Below are 17,775 nucleotides of genomic sequence, written 5' to 3'. Positions count from 1 at the left end.
AAAAAAAAATACTTTTCAACCATCTCACCACTGCAACATAGAAAACTCACAGAAACAGAATGTGCACAATAAATGGGTGTTTTATTGCACAAAAAGACTGAGAAATTCAGTAACATGCTGTGAATAGCATTTCATAGTGAAAATAAATAGGGCACTTCCTTTGTTGTAGAGGAAAAATTGTAAACTTCTTTTGTTGGAAAAGAAAAAAAATGTAAAAATGAAAACAGTGAGAGGATGTGAGGAGGCTTCAAGAGGACTTCTTCTGTTTCTTCTTCTCTGCCTCCTCTTCTTTCTCTTTCTCAATCTCTTCCACCAATGTTTCAATCTCTTTTGACTCCAAAATCTACAGGCAGCGATGGAGGGGACACAAAAACACGATCATTAAAATCAGACTAACTATTTAGGCACATTCTGCAGCAATAGTAATAAAATCTGTCATTAAAATTGTAACTATGCAAAACCTAAATAAAAACCCAATACCTGCATGGTTTGATCTTTCTGGTATATGAAAGTGAGATGTGGGTTTAATATTCACTGACATAACAAAGTGTGTGGCTTTCCCCATTATCACAATTTGTACAAGGCTTTTTGAGGAAAAGCAGCCTCATGATTTCCTGAGGGAATCATCAGAAGAGATGGGGACCTGGTTCGAATGAACATCATCTTCCTCTGGTTTGTACCCAGGGTGCCTACTAATGCTCCTAAGTAAAGACAGCTGACATGTTTTCTTCACTGGTCCACACTCCACAGACACAGCTGACATGTTTTATCTGACCACAGAACTTTTTTTGACTGGTACTTCTAGATTGGTTATGCTCAATTGAGCTTGATTTACAACAGTGGAGACTCCATTGTTATGGAGTTGGACTTGGATACCTGTGTTTTCAGAGGGCATAACATGTCCCTGTGGTTAAATGTGTGTTAAACATGTTACCACTATTTTGTTCACCAGAAGAAATTCTATGAATTCGTTTACAGGTTTGCCCAAATTACTTGATGGCCACATATCTTATAATTGAGTTTGTACTAGTGCACCCTGTAGTACAACCAATCATCCTATTAGAGTAAGATAAGTTAAACTCCGCCCACCCAATGCAAAGGAGTGTGCTTAAATTCGGTTTCCTGAGGGGGAGTCCCCTCCTTCTTCTTCTCTTTCTGTGGCGTTTGGTAGCGACTTGCATAGAATGTGCACTAAACCACCATCTACAGCGGAAAGGGAACTCCATTTATTCCCAACCTAAAGTCTCCAAAGGTCTCCTAAAGGGGCGTTCACCTGATGTCAAATAGATTTTAGAAGAGTATGGGCTTGAAGTATCTTACTCTAATTGATGGTTCTTTGGTATAACTCATGAGGCTTGTACAGTATGTAAGCAATACCTTCAGTGGTTGGTTCCGCCTCATGACTGCCAGCTCAATATTCTTCCCACCTGACTGCACTACCTGTATACACAAGAACCACACTGATTAGTTTGCATGAAAGTTTACGAAGACATTAACACCATAATAACAAAAATGACTGAAAATTTCACCTCCAGTAATGCTTTGAGGGCCAGTTTCATGGTGTCGTTGTCACTGACGATGGCCCCCTCAGTATAATTCTTTTCCAGAAATTCCCTCACCGTTTTTGCACTGCGACCAATGGCATTGGCCTAAAAAAGGCATACATGAATATCAGTAAGGAGCACAAAGACGTGTGGCATTCACGGTGTGCATGATTGGTTTATCATATGATCATGCCCACAGTCATATCAGAGTCTTCTTGTAAAGGACAACAATACAACAGATGTGAAGACAAGTTAACTAATACTTTAAACGTTTTTTTTACGTTGTGTTATGCCCTCACCTTCCAAGCGTGGTATGTTCCTGACGGGTCTGTCTGATAAAGTCTTGGGGTCCCATCACTATCAAATCCCACAATCAGAGCGGAGATCCCAAATGGTCTGCGTCCATTGCTCTGAGTGTAACGCTGGAGGAAGGCAGGATGAATTGGTGGACAACAAAAGCAGCCGACTTATGGGAGCTGGCATGGTGACTTGATCCTGCCGCATCATGGATTGCTTTCACATGCACACTCAGCAGTACTTAACAGAGCTCTGATTACTTTTTTGTGAACACAAGCTCCAAATAGATTGAAACATAAATGAAAAAGATTTGTTTAAATATTAATGATTCTATCTAACTACAACAATTTCTCCTTTAAATGTTTTTATCATTCAGATTTGCTTTGTCGTTTCCACAAAAAGAATGAGAAAGGAAGAGCAATTCTGCCCTCCATAGACCCAGTCGGCACCTCTGGCCCGCCCATAAAACGGCATGTTTTCCCCTCCGAATGCTGGTTGTACGGTGCCAATCACTGTCAGTCATTAGACATATTGATTGGCCACTTCATACAGTGGGTGGAGAAAACGTGGGGGAAAACAAGCACTTTCAAGAGTTGCCGACTGGGTCTATACTGCACAACACAACTTGCACATTATTCTCCGTCTAGTCGTAAACAACCAAAATCCATTCCAGGCTGACCAAATCACTCCATTACAGGGGCTGTGAATACTCGAATTGTCTTTACCTGCTTAAGGGTGGCAATATATCTTGTGATGTATTCCACAGTTACAGGATCCTCCACCGTCAATCTGTGACTTTGGCACTCCACACGAGCCCTGTTTATCACGATGCGTGCATCTGCAGTCAGACCTGGAGACAGGTAATTGCAATGGATGGATGGATGGATGGATGAATGAATGAATGAATCAGTAACAACTTATTCATCGTAAAAGATAGTACTCGATTATCTACTACCAGACCTGCAAAGGCCATGCAGACGTGTTCATCCAGATCACAGATCTTGCGGACTGTCCTCTCCTCTTGCAGTTTTGCCACAGATTTTTTCTCTACGCCCAGAACCACGATGTCTTTGCCCCTTATGCCAACCTATGGGAAAACAGTGATAACATTTCAGCGTATTAGTAAATAGTTTGTTTTAACACAAGATTAGAAGGCGTTCATTGCAAAATAACCATCGTAATGTGATATTGGTAGATGCCGTTTTCCGTGCGTAAACTTCAGAAAATATTGGAAAGCGTTCTGTTGCGCACGTGGCAACAATGTAGTTACTGCTATTGATAGGTAGTTTTATGCAACACCTCAGTCATTTGATTTTTAGCAGGTAGAACGTTTGCAACACAGTTAGGCCTACTGCTTCATTGTGGTACTGCTTCAAGAGGATGGCAATTACGATGGCAACAGGATGGAAAGGTTTAGGAAAGATAATGAATAAAGGTTCGTTTAAAGAAAAAGAAAAAGAAATTACACAACACTATACTATCGCCCATATATGATCAGCAGAATGCTACATTGCGAAGTGTTTACATAGAGTTTGTTGATTTCATGCTGGACTCACTCACAGCTGTGGATCCTTTCTTGACAGCTTCTTGAGCGTACTCCACCTGAAATAAGTGACCATCAGGAGAAAAGACAGTAATGGCTCTATCATATCTCGCCGCCATTGCGCACACTTATTCAACAATTAAACAATGTAAATAAGGCAATACTGAAATACCAGTGTCTACCACTGAAGTCTGCAGTCACTTTTTAAAAACCCTACCACTACTTCCTAGTTGCCTTGATGCGCAAGCGCATGAACTCTGAACACTGGGATAAACCAAGTGGTAGACAGCAGTGGGTAGACCTGTATGAGCTGTTTGTTATGGGGTCTGTGAGGGGAAATTATTCGTTTTTAATCGTGTGTGCATTGTGTTCAGGATTGTTGCAAGGAATTGACACATCATAAAGCTATTATAATAATAGCAACACTATAAGGTATCCCTCATTATTCATTAGTAAAACCACAACAGAAATAGTGGACATTATTACCGTGTAGTAAATAAATAGTAGGCTGTGTATACGCAGTGTAGTAGCAGTATTAGTAGTAGTAGTAGGCCTAGAAGAATTAGTAATAATATAAGAATCAAGGGGATTACATCTATTGCAACATAATAATAATAATAATAATAATAATAATAATAATAATAATAATAATAATAATAAGAGTACAGCATAGATCAATATAATTTAGCCCTCAAATACAGTAGGCTACAGCGCCCCTTGACCTGAGATTCAGCCAACAGTTGCTGTGGATTGTAACTTCAGGAGAATAACACGTTGTAGGCTTCATACAGTTTTGTCAGGGCTACGCTCTACTGTAATTACAAGATGACGTAGTCTGAGACAATTTCATGCACCCTCCTCCTTTGAGACCTTGGAACCTACCATCTCCTAATACACACACAGCACAAGAGATTGACTTTGGAGCGAACCACTATTTCTAGGGTCCAATGCGTAGTGGCATATTGGTATTATATCTAATTTTCACCCCATATGAGGCATGCATGCATACACTATTGTCTCAAGAAAAGATGCAGGGAAGGAATGTATTTAATTTCACGAAACCAGTTTGGAGCTTTGAAAATTAAACGTTAGAAGTGTTGTAGCTTTGTGTCGACCTCCCCCGCTCCAAGAATACAGCGTTACTAAATAGCATCCTTCCTTGAGCTGTGAGGTTGGAGTTCTACTGATTTGTGTTTTAAATTGTATGTTTCAACCATCATATTGATAAAATCACAATGTCGGTGGCGTTTGCACCCCATAGACCGCGTGGAAAGGGTGATATAACACCAGCAGGAATTCAAAAGGTAATTGTTTTTCATTGCGTATTTGTTCAGAATGGTGGAGTAAGGTAGTAGCAGCTGCTGTTAGCTCAGGGGTATGTGTCTTCTAGGTTTCGAACTCAAACTGTTAGGAGGGAAATTGCTTGATTACAATGTTGTAGTCACGGCGCGCGGTCGATACAAACTTCGCCGCCGCCTCTAAAGAACGCATGGATACAACGTACTCCTCATACAAAGTTACATTGTCGCCAGTTTAAAAATACGCGTGCTAGCGTACAGCGAAGGCCTAGTTTTTTTCCAAAGCCAGATTGATGCAGGCGCTTTGTTAGCAGCAGTGAATACACACAACGTTGAAGACACAATCCCATTGTGGGGATGGCTGTTCAGACTGTTTGTGGCTATTTTTGAGACACTATGGTAAATTGTGATAACGTTCTCTAAAACAAATACACAACACACAACAATGAAACCATGCGGGCTAGTGTGTTCACGTAATGGAGCAGCCGATAAAAGGCAGAAGTTAACGCTGAAACTACCCATGCCCGATTAGGGCCCTATCCACACCCGAACCCATTGCACTGTTACACATTACTCATTAATGGGCAAAATCTAAACAGCCATTGTCAACAAATGAACCCCCACCATGTTACATGTTTTCATTACATAGTAGGCCTATGATTTCTGGAGCGACACTCAATCAGACATTTAGGCCTACAGCATTGAGCCTACAACAATAAGTCAAATATGAATCTGTAAGGTGGTGTTTCCCAAGCTTCCTTACTTGTTACACATACGTTTGTCTTAGCACTGTACAATGTTTATTTTAAAATTACTAATAAAAGCACCATGTGAATTACTCTTTCAGTTACTGGATGAGAATAATCAACTCATACAATGCATAATGGACTTCCAGAGCAAAGGAAAGACAGCTGAATGTTCACAGTAAGTGATCTGCTCTTAATAGCAATAATGCCTTGACTGTAGATTCTGTCACACATGTGATACACACAGAGACCAAAACTGACATTTATTCTCTCTCTCTCTCTCTCTCTCTCTCTCTCTCTCTCTCTCTCTCTCTCTCTCTCTCTCTCTCTCTCTCTCTCTCTCATAACAGGTACCAACAGATGCTTCACAGAAACCTAGTATACCTGGCCACGATAGCAGACTCGAATCAGAACATGCAGTCTCTCCTTCCCGCGGTGAGTGTTCTTAGGCTGTGGTTATTTGAATATAGCATAGGCCTACTGTCTAAAGAGGTCATAACTTTTATGCAAAGCGTGGAGTGACCACTATTATTTGGTAAACTTAACCAAAACAAAAACAACAATGGAAAATCTGGAATGACACAAACCTGTTGCAAAAACAAACATGAATTCCCTGGCTATCCAACATATGAACTCTGTCTGATCATTATTGTTCAGGCAGTAGAGGAGCACTTCAATGCACAACATTCAAATGATGGCTTTTCTTCATGCTCTATTTAGAGATTTTACTGGATTCTACTCATTCCCCGGACATAGTGATAGCAGACGATGACACCAAAACTATCATTTAGCATCTCATTTAGAAAGCATAAATGACCTCTGCAAAAGCAGATACTTAATAGTAGTGGTGTGGATCGGCACTGCCCTCACGATCCGATTCGATCACGATTCGGGAGGTAGTAGATCCGATTCGATTCGATTCTATTAGATCCAATCCGATTCGATTCAATTCTACAATGCATTGCAATGCATTACATTTCTACTGAACGCAAAGCAAATGTTCAGCCATGATGAGGAAATACAAGTAGTCAGATACTGAGCAACAATTTATTGGCTGTTTTCTGTATCAGTCTGTATCAGTCTTGCAATGTTTTGAAGTGTTTTTATTTAATTTAACATTCATTTGCTCCCGAAATATCCATGGAAGTAATTGAAACTTAAAAAAATTGCCGGATTGATTCTGGAACTTGCCGGATCTGGATCTGGATCGTCCATGCCCCGGATCGATTCGGATCGCCGAATCGATCATTGTTGACATCACTACTTAATAGTTCATTGTACCCAGGTACATGGCAGGTTTTTTTTAAATCAGCACTGAATTGTGCTTGAACACCAATGACAAGGTCATCACTACAATGCTGCTAACCACTTGAACTCAAACCTAGTCTCGCTGTGGCAGACTGTGAACTGACATATTCTATTCTGTTCTATTCTGTTCTATTAACACAAGTCTTGTCCTCTGCAGCCTCCCACCCAAAACATGCCAATGCCAGGTGGCATGAACCAGAGTGGTCCCCCTCCCCAGGCACCGCACGGCCACAACATGCCCTCAGACGGACCACAAGCCCCACACATGCAGAACCAGATGAACGGACAAATGCCCGGTGAGGAAGACGTGTACACACACACACACACACACACACACACACACACACACACACACACACACACACACACACACACACACACGCACACGCACACGCACACACACACGGTGCAATATCTACAGGACTTAGAGCAGGGGTATTCAATTAAATGTCAACGAGGGCCAGTTTTTTAGATTCCTCTCAGTAAAGGGGCCGAAATGTATGCATGTATTATGGTTGCCGACTGTCAATAGAAACAATACGGGACACTTCATTGAGGTAGGGGGTCTTGGGGTCCTCCCCCAGTAAGTTTTGCATTTGTTAGATGTAATTTCCTGCATTTTAACGTCCCGAGTCCCTTTTCAGCTCGATACGGAACTCATACTTTTATCTCTAAATTCCGAAAAACAATTCTGTATTTCAAGGGGCTTGTGGGGGGCCAGAGCCTTGCTGTCCGAGGGCCGCATCTGGCCCTAGGGCCGCCATTTGAATAGCCCTGGCCTGCCTTAGAGAGTATACTCAAATCTGTTTATGGACTGTGCGGTATCACCTCAAGTTCATATGCTGTGACCTCAGATATAGACAGAAATTCTGCACTTTTTTTTTTTAAACTGCTGTAGTTGTCGTCTAGACGCCAGTATTGTTTACCCTTGTCAGAGAATTCCGTTCATGTGTTGGTGTCCTGGTATAACCTTTTTAAAAGAAGCATTCACTAGGAGGAAGGCTGGCCGTTTTCATGTTCATAGAAGCTTGTATTCATTTACCTATCCAAGACTGCAAGTTTAATGAAACAAAAGGGTTTGATCCAAAACACACACTATCAGTTGATCTATTGCTGCTCCTACAGTTAATTTTAAAATATTAGTAATGAATTCCTCAGGCTGTTGTTAGGATGCATTTCCTCCTAGACTGATGATGCTGGTCTGTGGCCCCTCCCCTCCCCTCCAAACTTTTCAAGACAGAGAACACCATTCATTATCAAAACACTGCTCTGTTTTCGTTTCCTCTCCAGTACCCAAACCACTTGCTAAGTCAGGATCCCAGTCCTAACCACCAAGTCAAGTCAAGAGTGCTTTATTGTCAAAAATCTATGTACCAAGGTTAGCACAGAAGTTTGAAATTGTGTTTGACCACCACTGTTGGGAAAGTTACTCAAAAACTGTAATGCACTACTTATTACATATTACTGTCGTTTAAAAGTAATGCCTTACATTACAACATTACTTTTTTTTTTAAGTAAGGCATTACACTACTTTTGCATTACTTTTAGTTACTTTTGCCAAAATGACTGGAAATAAGAATTTGGTAATCTACAGTGCAAATCTATGAGGTGGCATGACTTTCACCTGCCATCCACAAGTCGTTTTGGAAGTCTGCAGACTGAAAACCAACATTTTCAGGAATTGCATCTTACCCACATAGATTCACCAATACAATGATTAATCCTTTCTCTTCTTACCACACCTTACCATGCACACCAGCGCCGTTGTTTTATCTACTGAGGACGCATGCAGCACAGGCTCCGTTGCACTTGGCTGAAACATAAAGCCACCTCACTGCACTACGAGTTTGAAATTTATTATTAATAAAAGAGCAGATGCATTGCTACAGTAGGTCCATTTTGAATATTAATTAGGCCTATATACAGCACACCGGGGAAAATGTCTTATCAATGAACGAAATTATAGGCGAAAAAAATGATTGCGAGGATACCAGCCAGTCAGTTTGCAAGCTCGTGGCTCGCCTGAATCATGTGACTTCGTGCGGAGATATGTTTGTCACTCACTCACAACTCTAGAACTATTCTTTACGCGCGCTCAGTCAGCACCGAGGCCAGCATATTCTGCGACTTTGCGCAAACAGCTAGTTCAGCCAGAAAGACTCCAGAGAGATGAATTAGTTTAAATGATTTAATGTTAACATTGTTGACATAGAATTGACAGAGGGTAGATAGTCTTTGGCGTAGGTCCAATCATCAGCCCGGGTCTTGCGCCAGCAGATCCCGGAGAGCCTGCTGTAGCCGTGCAGCAGGAACTGGATCTTTAACCCCCCGGACAGGAAGACTGGACCAACCTGGTGGTGGTGGGGATGGTGGAGGAGATTTTGAACCGGCCATACCTGAGCAAGCGAGAGGGGAGAGTTAGACACGTCACTATAAAGGAAATGGTGAACGCTGATTGGCTCTGCAAAATGCGCACGTGACTTTCGTCTTCCTGGCAGAACTACCGCAAGCTCTCATTTCAGCCAGAAAGACTCCAGAGAGATGAATTAGTTTAAATGATTTAATGTTAACATTGTTGACATAGAATTGACAGAGGGTAGATAGTCTTTGGCGTAGGTCCAATCATCAGCCCGGGTCTTGCGCCAGCAGATCCCGGAGAGCCTGCTGTAGCCGTGCAGCAGGAACTGGATCTTTAACCCCCAAAACTAAGAGGGCCAGGTTTTAATCCTGCCGATAAAGATTAAAATCCTAAGATAAGAACGCAACTTACCCCCAAAAAGAGAGCAAGGAGAAGAAGAGACAAATGACCCACCGTAGGCGACGACTGGAACCTACCTAGAGCAGATAATGGGAAGGGAGAATAACTGAGATAGACATGACATTATGAAGGTATGCGGGAACAGCCACCCCTAGTGGCCACACTGTAGACATGTAATACACCAACACCACCACCAGTAGTTGTAGCAGACTGACAAAAGGTCATGCAGACACGCAGAAGGACCCTCACATGGAAAGTTGCACAGGAAAATGACGTTTTCAATTAGGCGAGCTGCATTATTTCTTTTCCCTATTGTCTTTGCCACGGCTAGGCAAGCAGCATTTCCCTTTCTTAGCCACGGCTAGGCGAGCAGCATTTACAGGGCTCTAATGTCACTTCATATAACCAGCCAAGGTGGCTAGTAAAAGATAATGTTGCTACCCGAATACATACTCACCAATAGGAAAAAGTGGCTTGAAGGTTTTCCTTTCAGATCAGCCAAACTGAACATTCACCGGCATTTGGCTGGTTGGCAGGTGTTAAGAGCCCTAGTTATTTCTACATAGGCTAGTTTGCCACGGCTAGGCAAGCTTCATTTTATTTATTAAATGTTCCTTTAATAGCCACGGCTAGGCAAGCGGCATATACAGTATGCTCTTGGAGCAGCAGAATGGCGCAGAAGCCCTCCCGGGGGCAACCAACAAGGCATGGACACCTTTAGGGAGAGCAGTATGAGAGCGAGAGAAGGCCTGACAGACAAAAGGGCGACAGTGGTGCGACACATGTAGAAGGGTGCAAAGGGCGGGGAGTGATGGCCTAATTGCCTACTAGTACAAGAACCAGCTCTGATATGTATGTGCAAGAGAGATGACCTTATTGAGCATTAGATAGGCCTACCCAAACTTGAGCTCCCCAAGTGAACCGTAGACTACGGTCCGTTATAGGCAATGCATGTGAGCCTGTGAGGGAGTCACGGAGCTGTCGCGCAAACACTTGTCTTTTGATGTCGTCCTTTACTAGGCCTATATGCTGAGTTAAGATCAAGTGCAAAGTAAAAAACAGACTTTCCCACATGCAGTAGACTACCAGTGCAAGGGTTAAGTGTTGAAAGAAATATTTCAGTTCAAATGCAAATCAGTCAACAAGAATTGAGCCCTCTACTTCCTAGCTCCTCTCCCAGCCGGTCTACCGGTGCATCAATGCCAATGAAATAACCACGCTACATTACTGTGAGACTACAAGAGAACGCTGAGCTAAGAGCCTTTACAAGACATACAATGCAAGATAGCATATAGCTGCTACGCCTGACGATGGGCAGGGATAACTGAGAAGTGTGGGATCGCGGGGAAAAGTGCAGGAAACCGCAAGATACTTAAGGAAAACCGCTTTGAAGAGAAAGCCGAGGGAGCAATGGATAGGCCTAGGTCGCAAAACAGGACGCTCGCGAGAATGGACCCTATGAGGTGAATAGGGATGAGCGAAAACAAATTAGGTTAAACAGAGTCTCGGAGGTACACGTAAAGCCAGATCACAGCAAAACTTACACACGACTCTCACACGCCCACACGCACACACCGCACTTTCTACCTGCACTAGACACGCACACACACACACACACAGCTGCTGGGGTACTTGATAGACCTATTTTAATATTTATTTTCTTCAAATGCTACTATTACTATGTCAGAACGCTATTAAGGACTTTTAGAAAAAGCACGACAAATACCTCCTCATAATGTATGTTCTCTACAAGTCTTTTGTTGTTCAGTCTGCACTTTAAATGTCTGTATGAGCACTGCCTATGCCCATACTGTCTTATGTCCATGTATGAGTACTGTCTATGTCTATACTGTCTATGCCCTTACCTAGATTAAACTATGTCTGCATAGGAAAGCAAGAAACGTAATTTCAAATTCTTTGTAAGACCAGTGCATGTAAAGAAATTGACAATAAAAACCAACTTGAACGTCCTATTGGGAGGACATGTTGAAGTTGCCAGGCCGTCTAACTTGTAATGACTGAAGACGTGACAGAAGGAAATGCATGCAGCATAGAATCTCTGGGTGTGCGCATGGCAATGGGACCCAACCTGTGAAGGAGCACGACCATCTGAGCTCCTGGAAACAGAAAAACAGAGTTTATGGTCAGCAGCGGAGTCGATGTTTGTTACTGCTAGGCAAGCATTTATCCTTTTCCTTTGCCACGGCTAGGCGAGCATAGTGGTCCACTGACAGGACTGGCATGCAGCATATAGGGCATATAGGGCCGTGGGCCGTTTAAAGCTTAGTAGCCTACAAATTAACCCCCCCAAAAAACATCCCTGGACCACTTTCAGCAATTTTAACTGAGACAGATGTGCTGCACTCAAGGTGAGCCACGAGAAGCTATGCGCAATGTTTCACGAGTCACAGACTCCCCATACGGTCTCCAGGTGGTGGCGTCAACCACTGTGCGGTCCGAGTTGGCCTATGCGGCATGCGGCATCCACACATCAGTAGCAAATCTAGAAACATCCTAGGAGACAAAAGAACAAACATGGCGAGAGATTAAGGCATTGTTAACCGTGCAGTCAAAGTCATTCTACATGATTGTAAAAGAGCAGAAGGCCTAGTTCAGGCTGACTGCTGTGCAGATAACTGTTAAGGCAGTTTTATGATGCATCCCGAATCTCAACAGACATGCCACTCAGAGAAACATGGATGCTTGCTTGAGAAATCATGGCGCATGGCTGCATCCCCGACTATGAACATTTTAAGCCATTATTCTGGAAGCCAGATTACTCGCATTCCTGGGGCAACCTGGACAACAAATGAGCCTGACCAAAGTACAAACAGAAGTACCTAAATGAATGGACTGAGGGACATGAAACACCGACAATATTTAAAGACAGCAGTAAAACCTAGAGCATGAGCATTATGACACACTGTGTAGCTACACTAATAAAGTAAAGAAAAGTCAACAGTAATAACTAGACGAAATCTGTTCCTAAACCATCCATGATACACAATGGATAAAGCATACGATAAAATAAGGCCAGCTAGCGTCATTAGTGTAGTAGGCCAGTGTTTCCCAACCAGGGTTACATATACCACTAGGGGTACACGAGCACACTGCAGGGGTACTTGGGAAAATATAATTTAACAAATGCATGGAGCATAGTCACACTAGAATAGAAAATGTGATGTAAAATAAGAGTTAGGGGAACTCAATGAAAAGGCTTGGGAGGTGCATGACACGAAAGGGGGTGAGAAACACTGTAGTAGGCGAATGTCACAGGAGAAAGCCCATCGCGAATAGAATAGAACAGGCGTGGTTTAAAAGCCTCGCAAGGATGCGCTTTGTAATGGCTTGTAGGCTATCATCATGAACGCTACTCCACCAGCGCTAGTCCAAATGTCCCGCACGTACCGACAGCGAAACCGAAACAATGAATTGTATGGGCGACATGGTTCTAGGTAAAACGCACGACTAGACAGGATAAAAGGGCTTCCAAACCTCTTGTGATAAAGCGCATGACTGAGGGCGGGAGCAGACACTTTAACACCGCAACACATGCGAGGCACACCAGTCAATCAACAACCACAACATAAACCACTAACTTAAGACGTTAGGTCAAGAAGGAGAACATGACTACTGACTCCGATAGGCTATTACAGGGACCACTCCACGAGTTAAACAGCCAGTGAAATGAGCAATATAACAGTGGCAGCGAGACTAGGCATGAAAGTAAAATGCATGACGATAAATGAGAATGTATTGCAAGTAGGCATAAAGCAGTCGATACTTCAAGGGATTTCCCTGAGGACGTGAGAGGCAAACCTCACGGACTCGCGGCACCTACGCAACCAAGAGCAAGGGCGATTCCCGGGAAGGGAGTGTCGATTGTCGGCGGCTGCAGGTGCCACATCAGGTGAGCCCCCATACTGTTCTCACCTCAGATGTCTCCGCGGGATTCCAGTAGTCGAAAAACTATGAAACTAAAACTAACGCGCATGAAAGACAGGGGCAGAGGAGAACGCAGCAAGATTCTAGAAAAGTAATACAATGTAACCAAGACGCATCCGAAGTCAGTTTCCCGGACGCGGCGGCGATATCCCTAAACGGTTTTACAATCAAAATAGCCTCGGGGACTGGTGAAATGGCACGGGACCTTCGGTTGCAAAGTGTGTATTGCTAAGCATGAGTGGCAGGAGAGGCGACAGCAAAATAATATTCCTGAAAACATCAATAGAGGCGATATAGGCTGCAATTGTACCCATAAAGTTTTTGGCGCGCACAGATTTTGAACCGGCCATACCTGAGCAAGCGAGAGGGGAGAGTTAGACACGTCACTATAAAGGAAATGGTGAACGCTGATTGGCTCTGCAAAATGCGCACGTGACTTTCGTCTTCCTGGCAGAACTACCGCAAGCTCTCATTTCTATTCATGCAACTATTGCGCTGGAATTTACAGTGATAGGGTACAGAGTGATGCAACGACAGCAAGCATTTTCAATTTCACTACTTTGACAGGCGAACGTATAATATATTTCAAATGGATTTATTTCAATTTTAGTGATGTTTAGTTGAACAAAAGTGAGGCGGGTGCAACGTAGGCCTACTCACCCTCCCCGTCGGATACCATGCCGTGTCCCTGTCTCGTGCGAATGGGATGCATCCCCTCCTTTCCTGATTAATTTGGTGGTGCTATCGCACCTCTTCAAATCGTCAAATTGTTTGTAGGCTACTGTTTTTCGACGTGGAAAGCGGTTTGGGTTTCAAGTACAGTGTGCATTTAAATGAAATGTTCTTGGCGTCCTTATTTTCAATGAAGTCAAAGTAGTGGGCATATACACATCTTGAAAACGAGCAAGCTGGATCTTCTGGATCGGTCATTCTTTGTCAGCCTGCCATTTCGAGAGACGAAGCGTGAAAGAGGAAGCAATGTTCTGCGTTGAACTTTAAAATCTCTGCGCGGACGTAGGCTATCAGATGCAATAGCTGATCTCGCGGTGATCCGCGAACACTGTATAAAGAAAAAAAATACCCACACAAAATGTAGGTGAAAAAAATGCGTTGTAATGTGCAAATTACTTGCATTGTAACGAGGACATATTACCGATTATTTTTTTCCCCTGTAATCCGTTACATTACTGCGTTACTCAAAAAGGTAATGCATTACAGTAATTAGTTACTTTTGTAACGCGTTACTCCCAACACTGTTGACCTCCAGGCACCCAACATGCAAGCCTGACCAGAAAATAACTGTTGTCCATTATAGGGATGGGCATTTGTAATTAGCCTAGGAGGTTATACATGCCATGATGCTTTCTGTTGAGCTGTTGTACAGTCATGATATGTATCAATCCTAATCAAATCAACTAGAACAAACTATCTATCCATCTCTAAATGCTCCGTACTTGTGTTCTATTCTTTTCCAGGCCCCAACCACATGCCCATGCAGGGTCCCGGCCCCAACCAGGCCCCCAACATGCCCAGCGGCTCGATGAACATGCCCCCCAGCAGCCACGGCTCTATGGGCGGCTACAACCACGCCGTGCCCTCCTCGCAGGGCATGCCCGCTCAAGGCCAGATGAACATGAGCCAAGGCCAGCCCATGGGGAACTACGGCCCACGGCCCAACATGAACATGCAGCCCAACCAAGGTATCTTTTGCTTCGTTTCGAGAACCCAACGCGTGGGTTGTGTGGTGTTGGATGGGGGATCAGTGTGTGTGCCTTGACGTTAAAGACATTGAGCTGTTCAAAAGCAGAATTTGACACTTTGGCAATTATCAGGGCTGATCATATTCAGGTTCAGCGCTTGATTTCAGGTTGGAAAGAATTTGTTTGCAAGTATGAAATTACGTTACATAACATCGTATTACATTTTGGAAGACGCTTTTTTTTACCAAAACGCTTTTTTACCACATCACTAACAGATGAAAGGTTCACAGGAAATATACAGCACAACAGAAGTATGGTTAGGTATTTTTTAGTACATTAGCACAGGGTTAAGTAGAGTACACACACACACACACACACACACACACACACACACACACGTAAACATCATGCCATAGAGTCTGGCCCGGGACTGGAGCAGCTCACGCATTAGTGTGTAGTAGTCAGTGACGAAGGAGAGTCTTTGCTTCTTGAAGGCTGAGAGAGATGTGCCTAGTCCTGCTGCCTCTGGGAGACTGTTCCACCGCTGAAGAACAATGACTGAGAACAGTCTTGACTGGGATGGCTTAGAGCAGAGCAGGCGGCAGGGCCAGACTGTTTGTGTCTGAGGAGCGTAGTTCTCTTCCAGGGACACAAGACCTTAGTATGTCCTTTAGACAAGCTGGAGCCCTTCCTGCGGTGGTTTTGTAATCATTCATGTTTTGTTCATATTGCTGAAATTGTTAGCGGTGCCCTGCCGTGGTGCTAACGGTAGGGCACTGGGATGCAACGCTGGTGACCCGGGTTCGATTCCGGCCTGGGTAATTTGAAAACCCTTCCCTGTCTCTCTCTCCCCATTTGTTTCCTGTCTATAAATTAAGTCAAAAAGACCAAAACCAATCTTGAATTATACAAAATTAAGGGTTCAGACTCAGATTATTCCTATTCTATCGGTCCTGAAATATTTTTCACTGACTTCATTCTCACACTCTCATCCACTGCTGCAGGTCCCATGATGCACCAGCAACCACCGTCCCAGCAGTACAACATGCCCCCTGGTGGCGGCGGGCAGCACTACCAGGGTCAGCAGAATCCCATGGGCATGATGGGCCAGGTGAACCAGGGCAACCACGTCATGAGCCAGAGGCCAATGCCTCCCTACAGGCCGCCACAGCAAGGTAAGCACATTGCAATGCATTGCATTGCATTGCTTTACACTTGAACACTTCTATCCAGAGCGCCTTGCAACATGCACGACTTTTGTGTTGTCATTGGCCGCCCGCGTGTGAGTTTTTCCATCTTCTGCTCTCTTTCTCTCTCTCTGTTGCGTCTGCGGCTCGCCGTACGTTAGATTATTCTCTGCGAACCCACTCGGAGCTGGGATGTCACGTTCACACTAATAGCCAATAACTTCACGGGCAATCTCTCCATCGGAAGAAAAAGGGTGCGTTAGTGCATGGCGCTTGGGCAACCTCCTCGGACGAGACGACGGACGATCGACCGCGCACTGTATTGCCTTCGTGATCTTCACGGGTTTCGTTGTGCATCTGTCCATACACAGGGCCTCCTCAACAGTACCCAGGCCAGGAGGAGTATTACGGAGACCAGTACAGCCACGGCGCCCAGGGAGCCCCTGAAGGTAGCGTAGTTGCACACTTTTACCGAAAAGCCATAAAGTGATGCTGAGTAGTTATCGTCCTTGGCCACCGTACGGGTTGAAAGCGGTAGTGTCTCAGATGTTCCCCTCCGACCTTCCCGAGTAGGGTTATAGTGGTACATGCGCGGCAGTAGCCTGGCTATCGGCAGACTAGATGACGAGTGAGGTTATAGTTTGCGAGTCATGAGTTCGTTTTCTCATGGGGGATGGCGAGCTAAGACATTTACGGTACGATCTCGATGGAAAGCTGGACACTGCTGGAGCAACATTCACACTACTTTTTTTGTGACGTGCAGAATACAGAATGGCAGAGGCCATTCGTTGTTATGCTGGCTGGAACTGTGTTTGTGTTGTGCACGTGTTAAAGATGTTGCTTTCAGTGGTGAATGTTATTTAAAAAGGAGGTACCGCGCCAGTGGTGAATGGTAGCCATTGCGTAGGTGAGCAATATTTCAGACAATTTTGGTCAGAAAATGTAGGATCGCATGAAGTAAAAGATGTTGAAAAGCCTAAATAGCTTGGAATTTGTAATACCGTCGGCCATTTTGAGTGCCCTCCAGAGTTGGGCGAAAGAAAATATGCACGTGTATAATAAAGCAGGAAGACGCTGGCATTTTTACTCCCCCCTAAACTTTAGTGACATTTCTGCCTACTTGTTGTGATGGATATCCTACTGGAAATGAGTTGGTCTTCTCTGCTTTGGCTAGGTTTTATTTACCTAATGTTTAATGATTTTCATAATCTACACCTGGCTTTTACACGGAATATGTGCTGCTGGGCAACATTCTACAAGTAGTTAAGGTCCAGTTTCTAATCCTCGGGACATATTGAAGATGAAGGGGGCATATGCCAAACTTAATCTTTGCACGGAGCATGCTGACACTGCTAGGTCCTGCATTTAACATGTGCATGCTTTAAGAAGTAACCATCTTGTGATCTTGCATGACATTTTACATACATTCTCTGTTAATCTACTATGCAG

General features: G+C 43.8%; 2 protein-coding genes across 7 annotated transcripts in view; one reads left to right on the top strand and one right to left on the bottom strand.

Annotated features, from left to right (window-relative positions):
- Window positions 1-65: 65 nt before the first annotated feature.
- LOC134466494 (proteasome subunit alpha type-7-like) lies at window positions 66-3,628 on the bottom strand. The gene is made up of 7 exons (XM_063220391.1): window positions 3,402-3,628; window positions 2,802-2,928; window positions 2,567-2,691; window positions 1,844-1,966; window positions 1,530-1,649; window positions 1,378-1,440; window positions 66-343 (listed from the first exon to the last, which is right to left on the bottom strand). Exons 1-7 carry the CDS (start codon window positions 3,501-3,503, stop codon window positions 248-250), a joined length of 756 nt encoding a protein of 251 aa, XP_063076461.1. The 5' UTR covers window positions 3,504-3,628; the 3' UTR covers window positions 66-247.
- A 720-nt stretch (window positions 3,629-4,348) lies between these two features.
- Window positions 4,349-17,775, top strand: part of ss18 (SS18 subunit of BAF chromatin remodeling complex) — a 19,654-nt gene continuing 6,227 nt past the window's right edge. For 2 of the 6 annotated variants that reach the window (XM_063219357.1, XM_063219358.1), the window contains exons 1-7: window positions 4,351-4,688; window positions 5,530-5,606; window positions 5,779-5,863; window positions 6,894-7,032; window positions 14,915-15,139; window positions 16,144-16,314; window positions 16,698-16,775. In XM_063219357.1, the coding sequence (XP_063075427.1) occupies window positions 4,620-4,688; window positions 5,530-5,606; window positions 5,779-5,863; window positions 6,894-7,032; window positions 14,915-15,139; window positions 16,144-16,314; window positions 16,698-16,775 (844 nt within the window). In that variant the 5' untranslated portion in view covers window positions 4,351-4,619. Of the gene's footprint in view, window positions 4,689-5,529; window positions 5,607-5,778; window positions 5,864-6,893; window positions 7,033-14,914; window positions 15,140-16,143; window positions 16,315-16,697; window positions 16,776-17,775 lie in introns of all 6 variants that reach the window. The other 4 variants (XM_063219356.1, XM_063219359.1, XM_063219360.1 and 1 more) reach the window with 4 other exon arrangements.

This window comes from Engraulis encrasicolus, chromosome 16 (genome assembly GCF_034702125.1).
Source record: "Engraulis encrasicolus isolate BLACKSEA-1 chromosome 16, IST_EnEncr_1.0, whole genome shotgun sequence".
In the NCBI taxonomy this organism is placed as follows: Eukaryota; Metazoa; Chordata; class Actinopteri; order Clupeiformes; family Engraulidae; genus Engraulis; species Engraulis encrasicolus.
Note: the sequence above shows the minus strand (reverse complement) of the source record. Positions and strands in the feature narration are given on the sequence as shown.

Excerpts from the sequence above, each read along its gene's own strand:
- LOC134466494 (XM_063220391.1), bottom strand. The coding sequence starts at position 3,503 with ATGGCGGCGAGATATGATAGAGCCATTACTGTCTTTTCTCCTGATGGT. Across the intron at positions 1,650-1,843 it reads GAACATACCACGCTTGGAAG|GCCAATGCCATTGGTCGCAG; the intron begins GTGAGGGCATAA and ends TGCCTTTTTTAG. Across the intron at positions 1,441-1,529 it reads CCCTCAAAGCATTACTGGAG|GTAGTGCAGTCAGGTGGGAA; the intron begins GTGAAATTTTCA and ends TTGTGTATACAG.